The sequence below is a fragment of the Semicossyphus pulcher genome, unplaced genomic scaffold (assembly GCF_022749685.1).
Source record: "Semicossyphus pulcher isolate SPU_LCO1_2020_fin unplaced genomic scaffold, fSemPul1.0.p SCAF_9, whole genome shotgun sequence".
Classification (NCBI taxonomy): Eukaryota; Metazoa; Chordata; class Actinopteri; order Labriformes; family Labridae; genus Semicossyphus; species Semicossyphus pulcher.
In genome coordinates, this window is record NW_027211770.1 from 541,521 (window position 1) to 561,539 (window position 20,019).

Sequence of the window (20,019 nt, forward strand, 5' to 3'; positions counted from 1 at the left end):
ATCTATTTATGCTTTTTTTTTTTTACCAATTTAAGAACAGGTCAACATATCTTGTCCTTTTCTAGATTGGCATTAAATTGACATTTGCACATTCAAACAGGAAGATGAAGAAATGCATTTAAAGAGCAATTGTGTTTACTTCGCTGTCATAAAGCTCCCTCGGTTTTCAAATGAGTTTACTCTACTGTATAAATACATGTGCCTACCAGTTAGTCTAAGAGGTACACTTGTTCTACATTGTACTTACATGAGCTATATGTTTTTCTCTTTAGGCATTTGCTAGTAAAATCACAGGCATGTTGCTGGAGCTGTCCCCTGCCCAGCTGCTGCTGCTACTGGCTAGTGAAGATTCTCTCAGAGCAAGGGTGGAGGAGGCTATGGAGCTTCTCATTGCACATGGCAGGTAACAAAGTAAAATGTTACACATCTGTAACAGACATAAATGCTAAATACGATTATTTAATACGAAGTTTTAACTGCAAACTAACCATCTCTGTCTCTTTAGGGAAAATGGTGCTGACAGTATATTGGACCTGGGTCTCCTGGAGGCTCCAGAGAAAGCACAAGTAAACTTAACATCTCAGATAGCCCTCTGTATAATCAAAGCATGTAGGGTTTGTCATTTAAGATCTGTTGATAATTTTTGTGAAACATTTTTGTTGGTTAGGCATACTGACTAATATTTCTTTCCCTTAGACTTCAAATGACAAAGCATCATACAAAGCATACCTTCCAAACAGCCAAACTTAACACACTAAACAGTCGTCCTCTCCTCCCTGTTGTGTTCTTGTAGCAGGAGAACCGTAAGCGTCATGGTTCAACCCGCAGTGTAGTTGACATGGAGCTGGATGATCCAGATGATGGGGATGACAATGCTCCTCTCTTCTACCAGCCTGGCAAAAGAGGCTTCTACTCTCCTCGACCTGGCAAGAATACAGAAGCCAGGCTTAACTGCTTCCGCAACATCGGCAGGTAGTGAATTGTCTTTGTGTTGTGTCCAAATAAATAGAATCATGTTCAGTTTTTGTTAAAAAAATTTTTTAAAGAAAAAAAAATCTAACCAGAAAGGACATAGTTAGGGACAATTAGTAACATCTTAAACAAAGTAGAGACACTAAGTGCAATGTTGTATATTCCTTGACAGAATACTGGGGTTATGTCTGCTTCAGAATGAGCTCTGTCCAATTACATTGAACAGACATGTCATCAAAGTGCTGCTTGGGAGAAAGGTAAAGAAAATATTTTTTAATAAATGTTCATGCACCTAGAGTAGGAACTGGCTGCACGATGTTTTGGGAATGAAGTTTCTAAATTGTGTTATCATCTTTGTTAATGCAGGTGAACTGGCATGACTTTGCATTCTTTGACCCAGTCATGTATGAGAGCCTGCGGCAGCTAATCCGCCATTCTCAGGCTGGTGAAGCAGAAGCAGTATTTGCTGCCATGGACCTCGCCTTTGCCATTGACCTCTGCAAAGAGGAGGGGGCTGGACAGGTAACAGACTACATTGTCGTTAGCCCTTTTTATACAGAAATCTGACTCAGTACTGATGCTTAACAATTAAGCCGCCTTTGCTTTTTACTCTAGGCCAAACAACATAGTCATAGTGCTGCCCCGGTGTGATTTTACACACTGTTCTGGTGTGTTGCAGTACATGTAAACAAACAGCACGGGCATTACATGCACTCACACAGCGCTGTTCTTTTCTGACTGCTCCCCTGTTTACTACAATGTTGATTCATCTCTGTTACATGTCTGTTATTTCCTTCGCTGCCGGCTTAATGGGCAGGAAATTCTTAAGGCTTTGAAAGCATAGTACATAGTTTATTAAAAAAACTGATCATTTATATCATATATTAATTATATTGTTAATTGTAAACTATCAATGTGTTTCGTGGCAGATTCGCTTGCAGCAATAAGGGAAAACAGACCACAGAAATTATTGCTGCAGATGGTTAGCAGGCTGCACGTTCTGCCTGAACAGACATTGGTTCACATTCAGGAAGAAATGAAGCTAACAGCACTTGCCAGTGCATCAAAGCTCTGTAGCAAGCGTGTGGTCCTTTAAAAAACAAGATCTGACCATGTGAGAGACTAGTAAGCCTCAGGTAAAATTACCAAACATTGAAGAAGCTGCTCCACTGATATGAATATAAGATAAGATAATCCTTTATTCGTAAGGGAAAATGTACAGTGTTACAGCAGCAAAGTGGATAGTGCAACATTAAAGACCATATAAAAATAAGTAAGTAAACAAGTGTATCCTAAAAAATATTTACAGAGCTAATAAGATAGGGAACAGTATATGTGCATAATGTACACAACAGACCTCCACAGGGTCAAGAGGGCAACCCAGGACAGAGCTGGTCTGCCCTGGGCAGACACAAGTTTGTTTAGTCTCTTCCTGGCAGACTACTCCAAACAATATGACTGAGTCTCCTGAGCAGATAGTCTACTTTGTCCCTTCTTGTAGAGTGTGTTTGAATTGTCTGAGCAGTCCAGTTTATTGTTCAGGTGGACACCCAGGTCCTTATATGATTTCACAATCTCAATGTCCGTTTCCTGGATGTTCACCTGTGTGAGGGGAGAAAGTCTTAAAATCTTTCAGAAAATGAACAGTAGTAAGACAGCTGCAGGAATGGTTTGTTGCCGTCTGAGTGAGTTGTGTGATTCATGACAGATTGATGTGATGTGTCACAATCATTTCAGTTTCTATTGGTCCAAAGCTAACGTGGATGGGAGTTATGGACACAATATGCTTGTTTCATTGGCGCAAATGGACCTCATTTGTTGACGAGCAGTTTTTAATGATACAGCACATTTTTGAATTTATTATAAATTTATCATAATTATTCCGCGGACCCCCATAGGTTCTAGGACCTCACTTTGAGAATCACTGCCCTACTATATGGATTATTTATCGACATTTCACAAGTTGAGAGTCATACATATCAAGGATCTTGAAGCCATGTCTCCAGGTGCATCAAAAAAGTAGTGCCAGCTTGTAGTGCAGTACTACTGCCAGACGGTGGCTGTAGCACATCTGAAAGCTTTTTGCCGCCATTAACTAATGAAAGAAGAAGAAAGCATTAGTGCCAGCTGCCGGTAATGCTGGTGTGGTGCTGTGAGACTGAACTGGTCATATATGCACAGGGCCTTTCTCAAACCAGACCCTCCCCACTCACACTCCATCTCGTCACACTCACAGCTGAATGTTGTTTATCCTTAAATCAGTATATAGCGAAGCTGCCCACTTTATTACCCTATATATGGCAAAGCTAAAAATTTCAATTAGATGGTAATCTGCAAGCAAAATAAAGAAGGAAAACGAAATGTAGGCTTTATTAAAGGTAATTTGTTTATTCATTAAGCCCATTAACGTCTGCGTGGCATATTAGGAAAACTTTTTCATGCTTACTGCGCAGGCATCACTTCGCTGCCACCGGTGTTTCCCGGTGTTTTCTGAAACAGCATGTAATGACGATGGCCGCTCTCTTTGCATTAAAATGCAGTTGCTCTTCTTGTCTTCAATTCTTTGAAGACAAATGCGCTCTCTGCTCCCCCGCCTCTCCACACTCACACACTCCGCGCATGCAGGGGCGGGGTTTACACAGACAGACAGGCATCTCTCATGCTCGTATTGATTTAAAGTGGAGGGGAGTACTTCTATAATGAACAGGAAAAGCAATACGCAACTTGTTAGCCGTAACAATTGCAAAATGACATCTTTGATATCGCAAATTGTCGAATGCCGAAAATCGGCCCGATTATCTTGTGGTATGTACCCCGCCAAAGGTGGACATACAGTTTCTTACTGAGAGGCAACAGTATGTCTATGTCAAGTGAGGACAATTATTTGTCATCAGCAGTAAGACTGGGGTAAAGAAAGGTTGTGCACTTTTACCATTTTTGTACATATTTGTATACCCAGGGCTGTATAGTAAGTCATTACAATAGTTATACAATGATACAGTTTTCCAGATGATACGGCTCCAATAATTACAATAAGATTAGTCACAGAGTTAAGATTGATCACTTCTACAACTGTTGTGCAGATAAAATGTAGCTATTTTCCATTCATTTTGTGTCCATCTATGATCCATCTTGTTTCGAAACATATTCATTTTAAACACCAATATACCTTAAGTATTAGTCATTGATTTAAGAAGAAACTCTTCTCTGTCCCCTCTAACAATTAAAAACACAACCATTAAAGGGTACATGAGTATAATTACCTGGAGCTATTACTAATAGCAAACTTACATGAAACAGTAAAACCATGACTAGAATTGCAAAGGCTCACCAACACCTCTATTTTTTAAGGAAACTTGAACATTTTACTGTATGTATGTGTCATATACAGTTTATAGTACTCTAAAATGTGGTTATGCTATTAATTATTAAGTGTTTGTGCCTAACTTTCTACTGGTTCAGGTGGAGCTTCTGTCTGGTGGGGTTAACATGCCAGTTACTCCTCTCAACGTGTATGAGTATGTCAGGAAATATGCAGAGCACAGAATGCTTGTGGTGCCTGAGCAGCCTCTCCATGTAAGTAGAACACATTTAAAAATGAACCTCTCTTAATTTTCTGTGAATACTCTACTCACTTTTGGAGAACACTAAATAACTATTTTTTGGCACACAGAAAAATGTTTGTCACTAAAATGTATTCACACCAACTTTGATTTATATCTGGTACAGGCAATGAGGAAAGGTTTACTGGATGTACTTCCTAAGAATGCCCTGGAGGACCTGACAGCGGAGGACTTCAGGCTGCTGGTCAACGGCTGCGGAGAAGTCAATGTTCAGATGCTTATCAGCTTCACCTCCTTCAATGATGAATCTGGTATTATGCTCTGTCTGCATCTTCTTCGTTCTGTCCATAATCTAATTTTAGCTTGATTTACCTGCAATAATTCTGAAATGAAAGATTTACTGTTGTCCATTTTTGCTGTAACATATTAAGCAAGGGCTTATACTTCATCCAACAGGGGAAAATGCAGACAAACTACTGCAGTTTAAACGCTGGTTTTGGTCCATAGTGGAGAAGATGAGCATGACTGAGAGGCAAGACCTGGTAAGTCTTTACTCATCAAAATTTTTTTAGAATAAAAAACAAAAAGACTCCACAGACCTCTCAGGATTGCTAAGCAATGTCAGTTGTTGAAGGTCCATTAAAAGAGGTTCAGATTTAGGATTAGAATTTACAACGCCATGTTCATTAGGTCCCCAACACTGAGGAATAATCAACCATTTTAATCACTTCCAAAGGGACACTTTTCAAAACTGTTTTCATGGATGTATTTTTTTTTTTTACATAATGGCTTGTTTTTTTTTCTTTATAATTTAGTTTGCTTTCCAACCGTATTAGTTTTAAGTCCAACGATATAGCCATATTGTATGATATGATCTGATATGATATATCAGTACAAAATGTCGGTATAAAAATAAAGCAAATAAAGTGAAATGTATAAAATAAGTTGACAATAGGATATACATGACCAACGACCGACTCTACCACTGAGGCACAGCCACCCTAAATTTATAGTTGTCCCAGATAGTTCCCAAATAGTAGGTGATCTCCTGACAAACAAATTTATATTCAGGAATGTCACAATGTAAGTAGAAACAAAACTAATAACTTAATGGGCCATTAATGATGTTTTAGTGGCTACTGGGTTTTGTTCTTTAGGACTACATGAGCATGATCGGATATTGCCTTACTACCATATGGAACCATACTATCCATATTTTAATATACTGTATATGGTCTTGTAAATGAGTATAAGATGTAATACATTTTTGAGTAGGATTTAAGAACATGTGAAAAAAATTAATAATTTCTTGCAGATAGAATTAGAAAACAAAATGTCTCAGAGATAAAACATTTTGCAGAAAACAATGAATAATAGAAGCACTTTTTGAGAGACCATAACTTCTATACTAATGAGTAAGAATGCAGGTAGGGGATTATGTCAAAATTAAGACATAAAGGAAATAAAGTCATATTTTTGTTGCATAAACATTTGCAAGAGTTATGTGAGTAGAAGAGTGTAGCCATATTTATAACAGGCGGTAGACTTACAATAGAAAAATTAAGGTAAGGTGAATTAAAATTACACATCCCCTAGATCAGGGGTATTTGTACAATCCCAGGGGTCTGGGAGTTCTACCCCATGAAATTTTGAAATCAAAACCTTTATTTCCTGTATTCTGAAGTGTCTCTCTTTTTGTAAAGGACAACGCAAAATGAGTTTGTTTTTTAATTTAAATAGTAATAGACTCCAATTTACCGGGTAGTCTAATGTTGCCGATGCAAAAATCCAATGAAAGAAAAAACATAGTTTACTTCTTCACTTAAGCTGTACTCTGACAAGATTTTGAATTATGCAGTTGGATGTTGTTTTTAATGTCAGTTGGTCCACAATAGATGTGTATGCCTTTTTCAATACCATGTCCAGGCCCCAAGAAACAAAAAATATCAGGGCAACAATAATATGCTCATTTTTATTCAATATGTTAATAATAATAAGAGTAAAGGTACCAAAAGTTAGTTCACATATAAAGCCTGGTAGCATTTTTGCATCAACATAATGCATAATAGCATGCATTGTCAGGATGTTACTTAAATATTTACAGCTGGATTTTAAAGTCTTTTTATTTACTACAGAACAGACGTTAGCTATTTCTACTCAAACATGGTCCAAAAAATGTCTGAAAAAAAGATCATTTCAAAAGATCGCAAACTGTTAAAATTCATACAGTGCTCATCATATGGAAATGGCAAATGTGAATAATGATGTTCTTATCCTCAGGTGTACTTCTGGACCTCCAGCCCATCTCTACCAGCCAGCGAGGAGGGCTTCCAGCCAATGCCCTCCATCACCATCCGGCCTCCAGACGACCAGCACCTCCCCACAGCCAATACCTGCATCTCACGCCTTTATGTGCCACTATATTCTTCAAAACAGATACTTAAACAGAAACTCCTGCTAGCCATCAAGACCAAGAATTTCGGTTTTGTGTAGTGGTTCAACAGAAAAGAGTTAAAAAAAAAAAAAAAAAAAGGAATAAGAAAACCTGTTTACTGTTGTGAATTATTTACCTAGCTCCTTTTTTGTAGATTAATTTTCCGTCTATACAGTTTTATGAAATTCGACATACTGTCGCTATCTCCCTAGACGGTAATATTTGTTTGTATTATGAACACAAACAGCTTATTGTTTTTTATTTTTGTCGATTTTTTGTGTGTTTCAGAAAAAGAGGTATACAGTCCAGAACATTCCTCCATTGGCACTGTAAAATATAAAGCCCACAGCCCTGCTCTATTGGCTTAAACCTTTGCTTCCCAGGAATGTGGTTCGACAGAAGGCTGTCAGCCAAAACCCAGCCAAAGATGACAGCAGTAAAAGTATTTGAAAGAAGAAATGACACACTGTGACTATAAGTTTTTCCCCTTCCCTGAAAAAGTATGATCAATGACAGTTCACTGCTGCCTTTGTGGAACGTCCTCTTTTTCTTGTACAGGTGGGAGTAGGGAATTTCAAAATAAACTTGGATGCAAATAAGTTGCCTCGTCTTTTTTTTAATAAGGGGCTTCAGTAGGGCCTCAGTGCAAGTGAAGTGTGTTACTGTTGTACAAGTGTGCTATGAGGCTGCTTATCTGTGACTCGACCAGCTATGCACGCAACTGTAGTGCCACTGTTATTAGTACTATTATTTAAATTTAGGTGTTTAAATTCACTGCTTTGCACTAGATTTATTGGAAATGATATGAAAGCATGTTTGCATATAAATTAACGTGAAGAAAAGTCTTACAGAAAGAAGCTTTGCAAAATCGCAAAATTTGTATGGATGAAACCGCAGCCTCGGATGCAAGTGTTAAACTGATTGACAAAGCATTGGACGAAGTTCAGTAAACACACCGCACTTTTTTTTAATTTCCTGAAGTAGGACTTCAAATTTTGAACCGAATCATCGTAGCCCCGACCACGTCTTTGGAGTTTCAGGGCTCATTTGCGGTGGCTTTTAAATATTTTATGAAAAGGGGTGCATAGTTAAGTAGGCTGGGCCGAAACATCAGAATGTACTTTACGTGAGTCTACGACGCAACAGATATCGAATATTGACAACAATTAAACGGGCCACTAGTTTTTGAAATGGCCACACTATTTTGTTCAACTTTTGAACAGTTACCACGCGGTTACGATTTACACAGTGGAACCTTCGGTTTACAAGTAACAGTGAAGGCAACGCATTTCCTTAAGTCAAAACGGAGCCGTATGAGGTGAACCTGCTATACTCGCGTTCACAGCGCATGCACCTCGGTGTCCAGCTAATGGTTGCAATCTTATTTTAATCTGTTTTGTCACCGCAACCCACACAACATTTAGTTAGCTGGCTGTTTGCCTAGGCTGATGATGCTGGCTGATGATGGGATGAATTTATTGGTTTTCATCATGTCGAAATCGTTCCGTTATTTTTAATTAGCACTGCAGGCTAGAGCAACGGCAAGAACAGCGTGACTTATCGGTCTGTTTGAAAAACACAATAAATGGAACAGTGGCTGGACGCCGCCTCTCAGCAGGTCGAGTCGATTACAAATCGTCTGAATGAACTGTTGTCTAAAGGCCTGGGGCTGCTGCACTCCGAGCTCGGCGTCAATTTGGGACTGAAGCCGGAGCTTATTCCGACATGGGTGATCCTCTCAGCGGCATGTACTGGTGTGGTGCTGATGGTCGGTCTTTGGGCCTCAGTCTGCCGGGCTGTCTTCAAGAAACGACCCGCTGTAAGGCCCGTTGACAACAGCTTTGGATTAAAGCGAGGAGTCGTTAACTCTAAACTCATTAAATTCGACGAACCGAAGAAAAAGAGAAAGAAGGCAGACAAGGCACGTAAATGAAACCAGTCAACTTATTTTTCTAGGTTTATAGCCGTACCGTTAGCGAAGTGAGCTGTTAGGCTAACATCCAAGTGAAAGTTAAATCTCTGTTATTTTTTACAACCATAGCCAGCTTCAGGTGAGCGTCCGCCCTGCAATGCTAGCTTTGTGTGGTGTTTCATATTAAATGCTTGATGAAAGGAAAGGAATTTGACTGAAAATGGACATGGCCCTTTACATTTTTTCTTTATCGATGCCTTCCAGAAAGCCCAGCCAAATGGGAGAGCTGTAACTGAACCACATGAAGAAGCCATAATGTCGAAAGAGAGTGTGCCATATCACCACTCGCCCCCACCAGAAGCAAAGGCTGAAAAAGTTACAGAGGTAATTTGCTCTATCAAGGCGTGCCAACACACAACATATCTATGACTTGAACAGATTAAATCGTCCAGTGTGATAGAGGTGCACCGAATATGTTTGTATAAATGTTTGTTGCTGCTTAGAAGACATCTAATAGATGACAGCAAATAGATGTCACATGATTATTTTCTTTGGGGGGGGGTTCTCGTCAATGACAAGCTGTTGAGAGAAATCCATGTTTCTTAAAGCCCCTGGAAACCCAAATCCACAAAATCCTTCTCACTATGCAATTTAAAGTCTTATGTACATACTTGTAAGCATGTTAAATGTTTTAGAAATGACTTTTAATCCAAACTGGAGTTATTGCCATTCTTACTTTGTTAACTTCCCTGACGCAAGGGTTAAATTGGGCGTGGTCAGTGAAGATATTTATGTCATCATACATTTTCTCGAACCAATCGTGAAATAATCAACAGCAGTTGCCCCGCCCTCACAGGTGCAATAACACTTCTGGGTTGCGATTAATCCCTCTCTCTGAGTCTGCGCTAACTTGTGTCCACACACCTTGAACATCTCTGCACATACCTGTTGCAGTTACCTACCTAACGATCGCCTTTTTTCCCCATCATGCCTGTGTGTGCTGTCCCCGGGTACACATCCACCATCTGAGATGACAACATGTCATTCTTTATTTTCTAAATGCGGCGGACTTGGAGAAGCAGCAGTGTTTCAGCCACATACATTTAATGAATTGTTGCAGCCGCTGCTTCAGAAGTTGTAATTGAACAACTCTGCAAATCAACGATCGTCCATCCTCTCCTCATTGAGGAAGACCACTGAAACAGTGAACTCGTGAAGTCTTGGCAACCATATAAACAACAGCGGAACCAGTTTACTTCTAACGGCAAAAGAGGGTCCGCTCCGCAACGCTGACATCGGCATACATACGCAGTTCTAATACGCAGTGTAAACAATCATCGTGCCCATATCAGCTGTACGCTCAGTATCAAACTTTCAGCTCCCTGGCGATCTCCCTCCAGCAAGCTGCACAATATTATACTGAAATGAGGAGATATTGTCTGTCTAACTCCGTACGTCCCTACTGTAAATACATTGATTGTCGCTTGAAAGCTTATAAAAGGAGATGTCATTTGGTAACGATCTATCGTTTAGATCGCTACGTCATTAATAACGTCCCTCGTGCACACGCGACTCACGTGCTGTGAGAACTGAATTGCGAAAGAGAAAATATGTAACTTTTGTGACTTAATGAAACAGACTGCTGATGAAGTCAGTTAACACAGCAGACAGAGAGACAGACAGAAGCGGGGGCGGGGGGGTTGAGCGGGGCCAGTAGTGGTGCAGGGAGCAGAGGTGCAGGTGTGTTGGGGGACTGAAGCAAAGTGATCAGATTAAAGTAGTTTGTGAATTAAAACTTAATGAGGTGAAGAAGAAAGTACAATTAAAGTGTGGAAGTAAGAAATAACCATGTAGAAAGAGGGTAAGTTACATGTGATGTGCTTCTCACAGAAATCATTGATATTTGAGATTAATTGAAATCAATTAATTATAAAGCCTGTAATTAATTAGATTCATTTTTTTAATCACCTGACAGCAATAGTTTTGATATGATGTGCACATGCGCACATACCTGGGTAGTACAAGACCATCTATCCTGAAAAAAATCCTAGAGGAAACACTGCTTTCCCATGCGCCATTGTTGTGTTGACAGTTGCCATGAGAACTCGGACAGGCGGACCCCGGCAGGTGTCAATCAACACGGGAGCTGCCACGCCCACACAGTCCTGAGAAATTGTCTGCACAGCCAAAAGAACTGTTTTTCAAGAAGATTTTCTAGTGGTTCTGAACGTTTTTCAAGAAGATTTTTGTGGATGCTTTATGACACACTCACAACTGATATCATATATGCATTTTTGCTATTTCAAGCTGAGTTTCCAGGGGCTTTAATGTCACTCTGCAATGATGTAACCAGACCAGCTGCCAGTATTGGGTTACAGTTTTTAACTAGCAGATACAGCAAAATCCTAGAGGTTGGCTCATGCACAACACAAGGTGCAGTCTTACATCTAATGCCCCTAACTCCTGGGTACCACAAAATAACAGAAACTCCTGGGGAGTGGATATAGTTTAACTTATAAATAAACATTGTTAAACATGGTTGTAGCATGCTGATTTGACTGTCATTTAATCAGTATTTTTTTCTTACCTAGATTTGGTTCTTGCAGATTCAATCCACTGTAGCTGTTTCCCTATTTCATTAAACCTATTCCCAGATTGTTTTTTGTCATATACAATGTCTTCCTTCTCTACTTCATCATCACTTTTCTCTTCTTTTAGTTGAAGAAGTCAAAGAAGAAGGTGAACCACGCTGTAAAGGAGGCCAAGACAATGACTATAGATGGCAAAGAACCAGAAGAAGGTGCTTTCATTTATTTTTTCTTTCTTAATAAGCAATCTCTTTTCATACCCAGGGCATTGCGCCACATAGGTAATGACTCAAAGGCTGTACGTTTTTTAAATTAATTTGAATGGGGCCTTGATTTAAAATTATGTTGATATAGACATATTGTGTTAGTATATGTGTATGTGTGTATACAGTATATGAACGTGTTTATAAACTCACCGGCCACTTCATTAGGTACACGTGAACAATCTAATGCAAGTAAACAACAACAGCACTGCCATGGATTCTGATTTTATGTAGTTTAGTTTTTGTTGACTTTTGTTTTGTTGAGGTAGTCCCAGGGCCAGACCAGATATCCATACCATCTGAGTGGGCAAAACTTTAACTATCCTAAATTGTCTATAGGGTCAATATAAGTAAATTAAAATATGATAGCCTTTCTACAGGAGCAGCTTTTCATAGTTTGTGAGCTTTTTCTTATTTTTCCCTATTTACGCTTTTGAATGATTTGCAAAAAGCACAGAAACAGCCAATGTTATATTAACAGTGATGGAATTTTGAACCTAAGGCAACTAAAACATTAATAAAGGTTGTTAACAGTAATTTAAGCAATGTATTTGAATGTGCATACACATTCAGTTGTTTCAAAAGGAAAAAAACGCTGTTTAAATAAGTACTTATAGGGTGAATAATAAAAGGGTGAAGTGGGACATTAAACTTAGTCATTTATGGATACTACATACTAAAAATCAACACTGAGCTCATCATAAGCAAATATGTGATAAAAAAAAAAAAATGCTATATAGGTTCTGCAGCCATGACATCTCTTCAGGGAGTGTAGAACATATTCAACTCTGCAGTGAACTGTGATGGTAAGTAGATACATAATATTCTGTGGTTACCAATTGGTAGTATGTAGTTGTTATATAGTTATGAGATGTAATGGTAAATTAGAATTTAAAACAAATCACTTTCACATTCATCTTCTTTTTTTTAAATGTGATTTTATTGACATTGTACCAGTTTGCCATTATTGCAGGACAGTGTACTCCTGGCAAATTGGGACAGCCACTGGAGTCATTTGAAAGATGTTGCAGAGGGGAAAGGAAGGATAGAGAAGTCAGGCACGCTAAAATTATGGTGTTTGCAATTTGGACTATTCCCTGGGCTGATGTGGCCACTGACAGTCTATGAAATGTCCAATATCAAAGGTGGAAAGGCTAGAAAGACTGGTAAATTTGTATATTAGGAAATGGCTTGGAGTTACGGGAAAGGCATACTCCAGCTACCAATAACTAGCTTAACAGAGGAGTTTAAATGTGCAAAGTTCAGGACAGAATTGTTGTTTTTAGGGAGCAAAGACATGGGCTGCTTCCCAAGTCTCTTAAATTGCATCCATGTTCCCTTCACTTGCGTCTTTCACTTGCGTCTTAGTCCCTCCCACCAGAGATGCATGGAGAGACGCGAGGAAACCAAGAGAGGAGAGAGGAAACGAGGGAACGTTTTTTAAGAGACATGAGACGTCCTTTCTGATGAAGCATCACGTGCTGCGACGTTCGTTTGTGATCATCGCGTCAGCTGATCATCGCTGGATCAGCTGTCAGTTTGCTTTAACAGCTGTTTGTGTCTGCAGACATGTGCACTGTATTCATTCTAATAAAACACACAGTAACAGTGTTTTCTCTCTGTAACCTGTTACCTGTGTAACACACACCTGCACATGAAGAACAGGCTGCAGTCTGTGTTACTGCTGCAGAGCCATACGGACATTTCCTACAGCACTATGCCTTTATATTATTTGTTCATTATTTACATTGTTGATCACTGATCATCTGATCTGAATTAATTATTTAATAAGCCCAAATACTGTCTGTTCATGAACTATGAAAGTGATCGATTAGGCTAAAAGTTTTAGGATAAATAGAAATCACGTCACGCTGATCAAACCCGACCTGATGATCACGCTCACACGTAAAAAGTGTTACCTGCTGACAGAGAGACTCTCCTGCTCCCTCTGAATTCTTCATTCATTCATCTGTAATAAAAGTTAGCAGGGAAATAACTGATCATGACGAGAGGTATTTCTTTAGATTAAATTTAATAGAAATGAATCTGTTTTTGCTGCTTTTGATTTTTAGACAACTTATTTTTACTCAGATGTTGACTCAGAAAACAAATCAAATCTGCAGTTATTCACTGCATTTTATATATTTTACGACAAGTTATGATCAATATTTTATTCTAAACGATCACAGGTTGTCAAATACCAAATCATTATACCGACGTTGTTTATAGTCGGTTTCAAGGCGCCCTGTAAAGTCTGTTTTAAGGCCCGCTTCTTCCTCTCTGCGATACGAAACTCCGGTGATGTTGTGAAGTTTCACAGTCCGATCTGCTGCAGCGTCCAATCAGTAACTGATATCTAATAAGGGGCGTGTCGGCCAGTAAAAGACTTCCGTGGAGGCTGTTCTCGTGTATCCTCGCTTATTGCTCCTCGGAACTCCCTCCTCTCTCCTCTCTCCTCTCTCCTCGCTCCTCCGAGCAGCGATAAGAGCTTTGAGACGGTCCTCAATATGGCGGCTCCGGAACTACTTCCGGTTCGGGCGAGGAGCGAGAAGCGAGGAGCTATCAGATAAGAGACTTGGGAAGCAGCCATGGTAGTGAGTAAATTGGTCCCAAATCCAACGAGAGGGAGGAAATGGAACCCAAGACAAGCAGTACAGGAAGCAAAGGCAGCTCTTAGGCATACAGAGATTGTAGGCAATGTGCAGCAAGGCTGGGAGTGCTTGGGGCTTAGCTAGAGTAAACCAATGTGGAACAAAGCAAGTCACAGAGAAAGAAGAAAGCTGGTAGTGGAGCTGGTATGCTGACAAAAAAAAGTTGTAAGGTGTACTAAGGCTGTGGCTCAGGCTAAGCAGGGACAGTGGATGAACTGGGAGAGTGTAAAGAAGAGGAAGCTGAGCTGGAGGGACCTGTGGTCCCTCTGTCATCATGTGAGGTGCCTACTTGATAACCCTGTTGATGTGCTGCCTCTCGCTGCCCCTCTAACTACAAGCTTGAGTTGTGGGGGCCGTTCAAAGCCATGCAGTAGGGTAGGTAGTATCGGCTTGGGGTGAGAGTTACTCTTAACAACCTTAGCCTAAATCCCCCATCTTCCTTGCTCTCTTCTCTCCTCTCTTAGGGGGAGGTAGAGCGTACAGCCCAATCCGGCGGGGGTGAGCGCAATCCCTGGACAGGGCATCTCACCCAAGCTCTGCCTTCCCTGTCTTCTTCTAACACACCTCTCTCTATCTTTCCCTCTCTATTTTTCTTTTTGTGTTTAAAACATTACCTGGAGCTCCTGATGAGGGTACAAGGGGAGGGGTTTCTTGTCATATAACAAACAAATGCACACATTTTTCACTTTCAAGCAAAATATTTTACACAAATTAAATAGTCTAGTAGGAAGATAGGGTCCCCATGCACCCCGTGGATATATTTTTCGAACTTAGTTTTTTGTAATCCTCAAGGTGTCTAGTAAACAAATTTTGATGTTCCCAACTCGAAATATTGACCCAAGGGTCTGTTTGGCAGCCATTTTTGCAGGTTGGATTTCTGACGAAAATTGAAAATCTACATAACTTTTGAACTAGGCATCATACAGTGACAAATGACCCCATTCTGTGTAATTGTGTCATCATCATTGTCATAATCTCTGTCATCACTGTCATCATCTGTCATCTCTGGATTGGATTGGATTGGATTAGATTTATTTCGAACCTGTACAATAGGTCATACAGAAAACAATAATACACAAATAGAAAGCATAACGCAGTAACAGATTGTCAAATAGTTGATGACTCTGTATACACATCCGAGAGGGAGTGGGAAGAAGTACAAACTTAATTAATCCCACCCCCTCTCCATAAGTAATTTTTCAATTATTTTCCAGCTTCCTTATATATAAATCTCAATAATTATTGACCCAAACCTATATATATATATATATAGTGTTAATACAAATATATTACTAATATGTTCATATATCAAATATATAACGTCATTATTTACATAATTATTTATTGTAACCCAAAATATTAATTTACTATCGATATAAATGTATATAAGTAACAAACCAATTAATTAACAGTAAACAAACACCCGGTTATAATGAGACACCTTCATCCCTGTACCTTGTGAAAATCATATCCTTATACCTCTTTTTGAATTGGTTTATGTTTGGACATCCCTTGAGCTCATTATTCAAACTGTTCCATAGCTTCACCCCACAGACAGAAATACAAAAACTTTTCTTGGTTGTGTGCACCCTAACATTTTTGAAATTAAATAATCCCCTTAATTTGTAACTTCCTTCTCTTTCAGTGAACATTTTTTGTATATTTCCTGGTAGTTGCTTATTTTTTGCTTTGAACATAATTTGTGCAGTTTGAAATTCCACCAGATCTGCAAATTTTAACATTTCTGACGGTAAAAATAGTGAGTTTGTATGATCCCGATACCCAGCATTGTGAACTATTCTTATTGCTCTTTTTTGGAGAATAAAAAGTGAATATATTGTACATTTGTAGTTACTGCCTCAAACCTCTGCACAGTAACTTAAATAAGGTGAAACCAGAGAACAGTAAAGAATGTGGAGTGATTTATGATCTAGAACCTGTTTTGCTTTGTTTAATATTGCAATGCTTCTTGACACTTTGGAATGGACATGTTTTATGTGTGGTTTCCAGCTGAGTTTGTCATCAATTGTGATCCCAAGAAATGTATTTTCATTAACTCTCTCAATATTAACCCCATCTATCTGAATCTTTGTTTCTGTGTTTATATTGCTGTTTCCAAACAGTATTATTTTAGTTTTTAATTTTAATGATAATTTATTACTGTTGAACCATATTTTCAATTTGCATATTTCTGATGTGATCCCCTCCAGTAGTTGCTGCAAATCACCATCTATGTTGTCATCTCTGTCATCACCACTGTTGTGACCATCACTGTCCACGTCTCTATCATCATGACTGGCATCATCTATGTCACCATATATGTCATCATCTCTGTCATCATCACTGTCATCATCTATATCATTTCTGTCATCATCTATGTCATCATCTCGGTCATCATTACGGTCATCATCTATGTCATCATCCCTGTCGTCGTCGCTGTCATTTCTGTCATCATCACTGTCATCATCCCTGTCATCATCTCTGTCATCATCTCTGTCATCATCTATGTCATTATCTGTGTCATCATCCCTGTCATCATCTATGTCATCATCCCTGTCATCATCTATGTCATCATCCCTGTCATCGTCTCTGTCATTTCTGTCATCATCTATGTCATAATCTCGGTCGTCATCATCATGATGACACTGTTATCATGTATGTAATCATCCCTCTCATCATCTCTGTCATCATCCCTGTCATCATCTATGTCATCATCTATGTCATCATCCCTGTCATCATCTTTGTCATCATCAGTGCCATCATCCCTCTCATCTTCTATGTCATCATCCCTGTCATCCCTGTCATCATCTATGTCATCATCCCTGTCATCATCTGTGTCATCTTCAGTAGAGTATCTATAGATGGCTAGTAATCCAGACATACCCCAGGGAGAGGATAAAAAGAAAGAGAGGATTTCAAGTGAAAGCACTTTCCTGATTTTGAACTACAGCAGTCCATTACTTTAAGAGGTGATGGCCACTAATAACTTTCCAGTCGGCAAGGCCTATCATATCAAAACATAATCTAGGGATCTAGAATTTGCCCACCCAGATGGTACCAATATGTTACATTTTGGGTCTTGGCCCATGGACTAAGATGCCATGCCACAATATTGTATTGAAACTAGAGCAATTGTGTATCTAACTCCTACTATGTCCCTACTGTAAATGCATTGATTGTCGCTGTTTATAAAGCTTATAAAAGGTGCAGATATCATTTGGTAACGATCGATCGATCGTTTTGATCACTGCATCATTAATAACATCCCTCGTGCACACGCGGCTCATGTGCTGTGAGAACTGAATTGCGAGAGAAAATATTGAACTTTTGTGACTTAATTAAACAGACTGCTGATGAAGACAGTCAACAAAGCAGACAGAGAGACAGACGGAAAGAGGGGGTCAGGACCAGCAGCTGTGCAGAGAACAGAGGTGCGGGTGTGTTGAGGGGACTAAAGCAAAGCAAAGTGATCAGATTAAAGTAGATTGTGAATTAAAACTAGATCGTCCTATCTCAGGCTCTTAACAAATCTGGTATTAACATGTGGTTTTCGTGATCGGATTACTAGTGGACAGCCTTAACTACGCATTTAGATTTGATCATTTAGGCAACATACGGAGATGGACTGGGACGCATTTATCAACATAAGTCTGGCAGTGTGTTTGCAAATGTGTCCTGGGCAACATGAGGCACCAACCAGTCTCCCCGTATCCATGGCAACAGTTACATGGATAAGGGAGATCACTCACCTCTCATTCCTGTCTGATTTAACATTTCTCAGCTGTGTCTCTTGAAAATCTTATTTTCTATGTATTTCTCATGTCACTCCATCGTGTGTAAACAAAGGGGAGAGACGGTGCAGGTCAGAGAGAGACAATCCAGAGTGTGATCTATGAGAATTTATAACAATGTTACCCAGCAGTGAGCAGTTTATAATCATGCAGTGCAGTGATGACACAGATTTGTGTGTGTTTCTTATGCTCTGCCCCTGACACAATAGGGTCGCGATCTGTCCAGTATTTCTGTGAACAACCTTTATAAAGCATAAACTACATCTCCACTGTACGCTGTGAATGAGATTAGCCGGAGGTGATCCACACGTAGTTTATCAGAGTGCCGTGCAGGGGGGAGACAGGCGTTAGGAGAGGAACAGATATGATGCAGATCTGTGTGTTTCTCATCCTCTGCACCTGAATCAATAACATCAAATTCAAATCAAAAATCAAATCAAATTTTATTTGTATAGCGCCTAATCATAACCAGAGTTATCTCGAGACACTTTACAAAAAGAGCAGGTCTAGACCGACTCTTTGTTATGTTATTTAAAGAGAGGCCCAACATGAATCACCATGAGTAGCACTTAGCAATATTTGGCACATTGGCAGAAAAACTTCCTTTTAACAGGCAGAAACCTCGAGCAGAACCAGACTCATGTTGAACATATGTTCTTGTTACAACAACAACATATGTCCTTGTTGCATGAACAACAACAGACACATACTTATGGTTACAATGCCAATAATAGTGGTAGACTAGGGTGAAGATTAGCAAAATAAATAAATAAATAAATTAGCGAGAGAAGCAGAGTAATGATAAAGGCTGAGGTAATCGTAATTGTAACAGTTGAAGTCAACAGGTCTACTGTTAGCATTAGCATCAACAATAATGATACTATGGGGAAGACTGATGTTAGTAGTTGTTGCAGTTGAGCAGATCCACAGCAGCAGGTGGTCTGCAGCAACGATCCCCAGGAACCTACAAGACAAGGGAGCACAAGAACTCCCGGGAAGATATATGGTTAGTAATGTTAATGGGACCAGAAGATACAGAGTTAATGAGCTGCTTTAATATGACAGAGAGAGAGAGAGTGGGAGAGAGACAGAGAGAGAGAAGCTTGGTGTGTCAGATCCCCCCGGCAGTCTAAACCTATAGCAGCGTAACTATGGGCTGGTCCAAGCCTGAGCCAGCCCTAACTATAAGCTTTGTCAAAGAGGAAAGTTTTAAGTCTACTCTTAAAAGAAGAGAGGGTGTCTGCCTCCCGGACCCTGACTGGTAGATTGTTCCAGAGGAGGGGGGCCTGGTAATTGAAGGCTCTACCTCCAACACTACTCTTAGAGACTTTAGGTACCACAAGCAGGCCTGCATCCTGGGAGCGCAATGTTCTAGAGGGGTAATATGGCACTATGAGCTCTTTAAGATATGATGGTGCCTGACCATTAAGAGCTTTGTAAGTAAGAAGAAGGATTTTAAATTCTATTCTAGATTTTACAGGAAGCCAGTGCAGAGAGGCTAATACAGGAGGGATGTGATCTCTCTTCCTAGTTCTTGTCAGCACACGCGCTGCAGCATTTTGTACCAGCTGCAGAGTTTTTAGTGACTTATTAGGGCAGCCTGATAGTAACGAGTTACAATAATCCAACCTGGAAGTAACGAATGCATGGACTAGTTTTTCTGCATCGTTTTGAGACAAGATGTGTCTGATTTTTGCTATGTTGCGAAGATGAAAGATTGCTTATAGTAGTGCTGGATGCCAGGCTGATGCCATCTAGGGCAGTTATATCATAGGTGTTATGGGCCAAGCACAATAACTTCAGTTTTGTCTGAATTAAGTAGCAGAAAGTTTCTAGTCATCCAGA

General features: G+C 39.6%; 2 protein-coding genes across 5 annotated transcripts in view; both read left to right on the plus strand.

The window, feature by feature from the left end:
* Window positions 1-7,568, plus strand: part of ubr5 (ubiquitin protein ligase E3 component n-recognin 5) — an 85,131-nt gene extending 77,563 nt beyond the window's left edge. For all 4 annotated transcript variants that reach the window (XM_069657066.1, XM_069657067.1, XM_069657068.1 and 1 more), the window contains exons 50-58: window positions 273-403; window positions 506-566; window positions 794-972; window positions 1,145-1,229; window positions 1,339-1,494; window positions 4,435-4,548; window positions 4,702-4,846; window positions 4,992-5,077; window positions 6,816-7,568. In XM_069657066.1, the coding sequence (XP_069513167.1) occupies window positions 273-403; window positions 506-566; window positions 794-972; window positions 1,145-1,229; window positions 1,339-1,494; window positions 4,435-4,548; window positions 4,702-4,846; window positions 4,992-5,077; window positions 6,816-7,028 (1,170 nt within the window). In that variant the 3' untranslated portion in view covers window positions 7,029-7,568. The remainder of the gene's footprint in view (window positions 1-272; window positions 404-505; window positions 567-793; window positions 973-1,144; window positions 1,230-1,338; window positions 1,495-4,434; window positions 4,549-4,701; window positions 4,847-4,991; window positions 5,078-6,815) is intronic.
* A 633-nt stretch (window positions 7,569-8,201) lies between these two features.
* The window catches only part of LOC138583751 (protein LYRIC-like), a 57,544-nt gene continuing 45,726 nt past the window's right edge, over window positions 8,202-20,019 (plus strand). Inside the window, exons 1-3 of the mRNA XM_069655720.1 lie at window positions 8,202-8,890; window positions 9,146-9,265; window positions 11,600-11,681. Of these exons, the coding sequence (XP_069511821.1) occupies window positions 8,555-8,890; window positions 9,146-9,265; window positions 11,600-11,681 (538 nt within the window). The 5' untranslated portion in view covers window positions 8,202-8,554. The remainder of the gene's footprint in view (window positions 8,891-9,145; window positions 9,266-11,599; window positions 11,682-20,019) is intronic.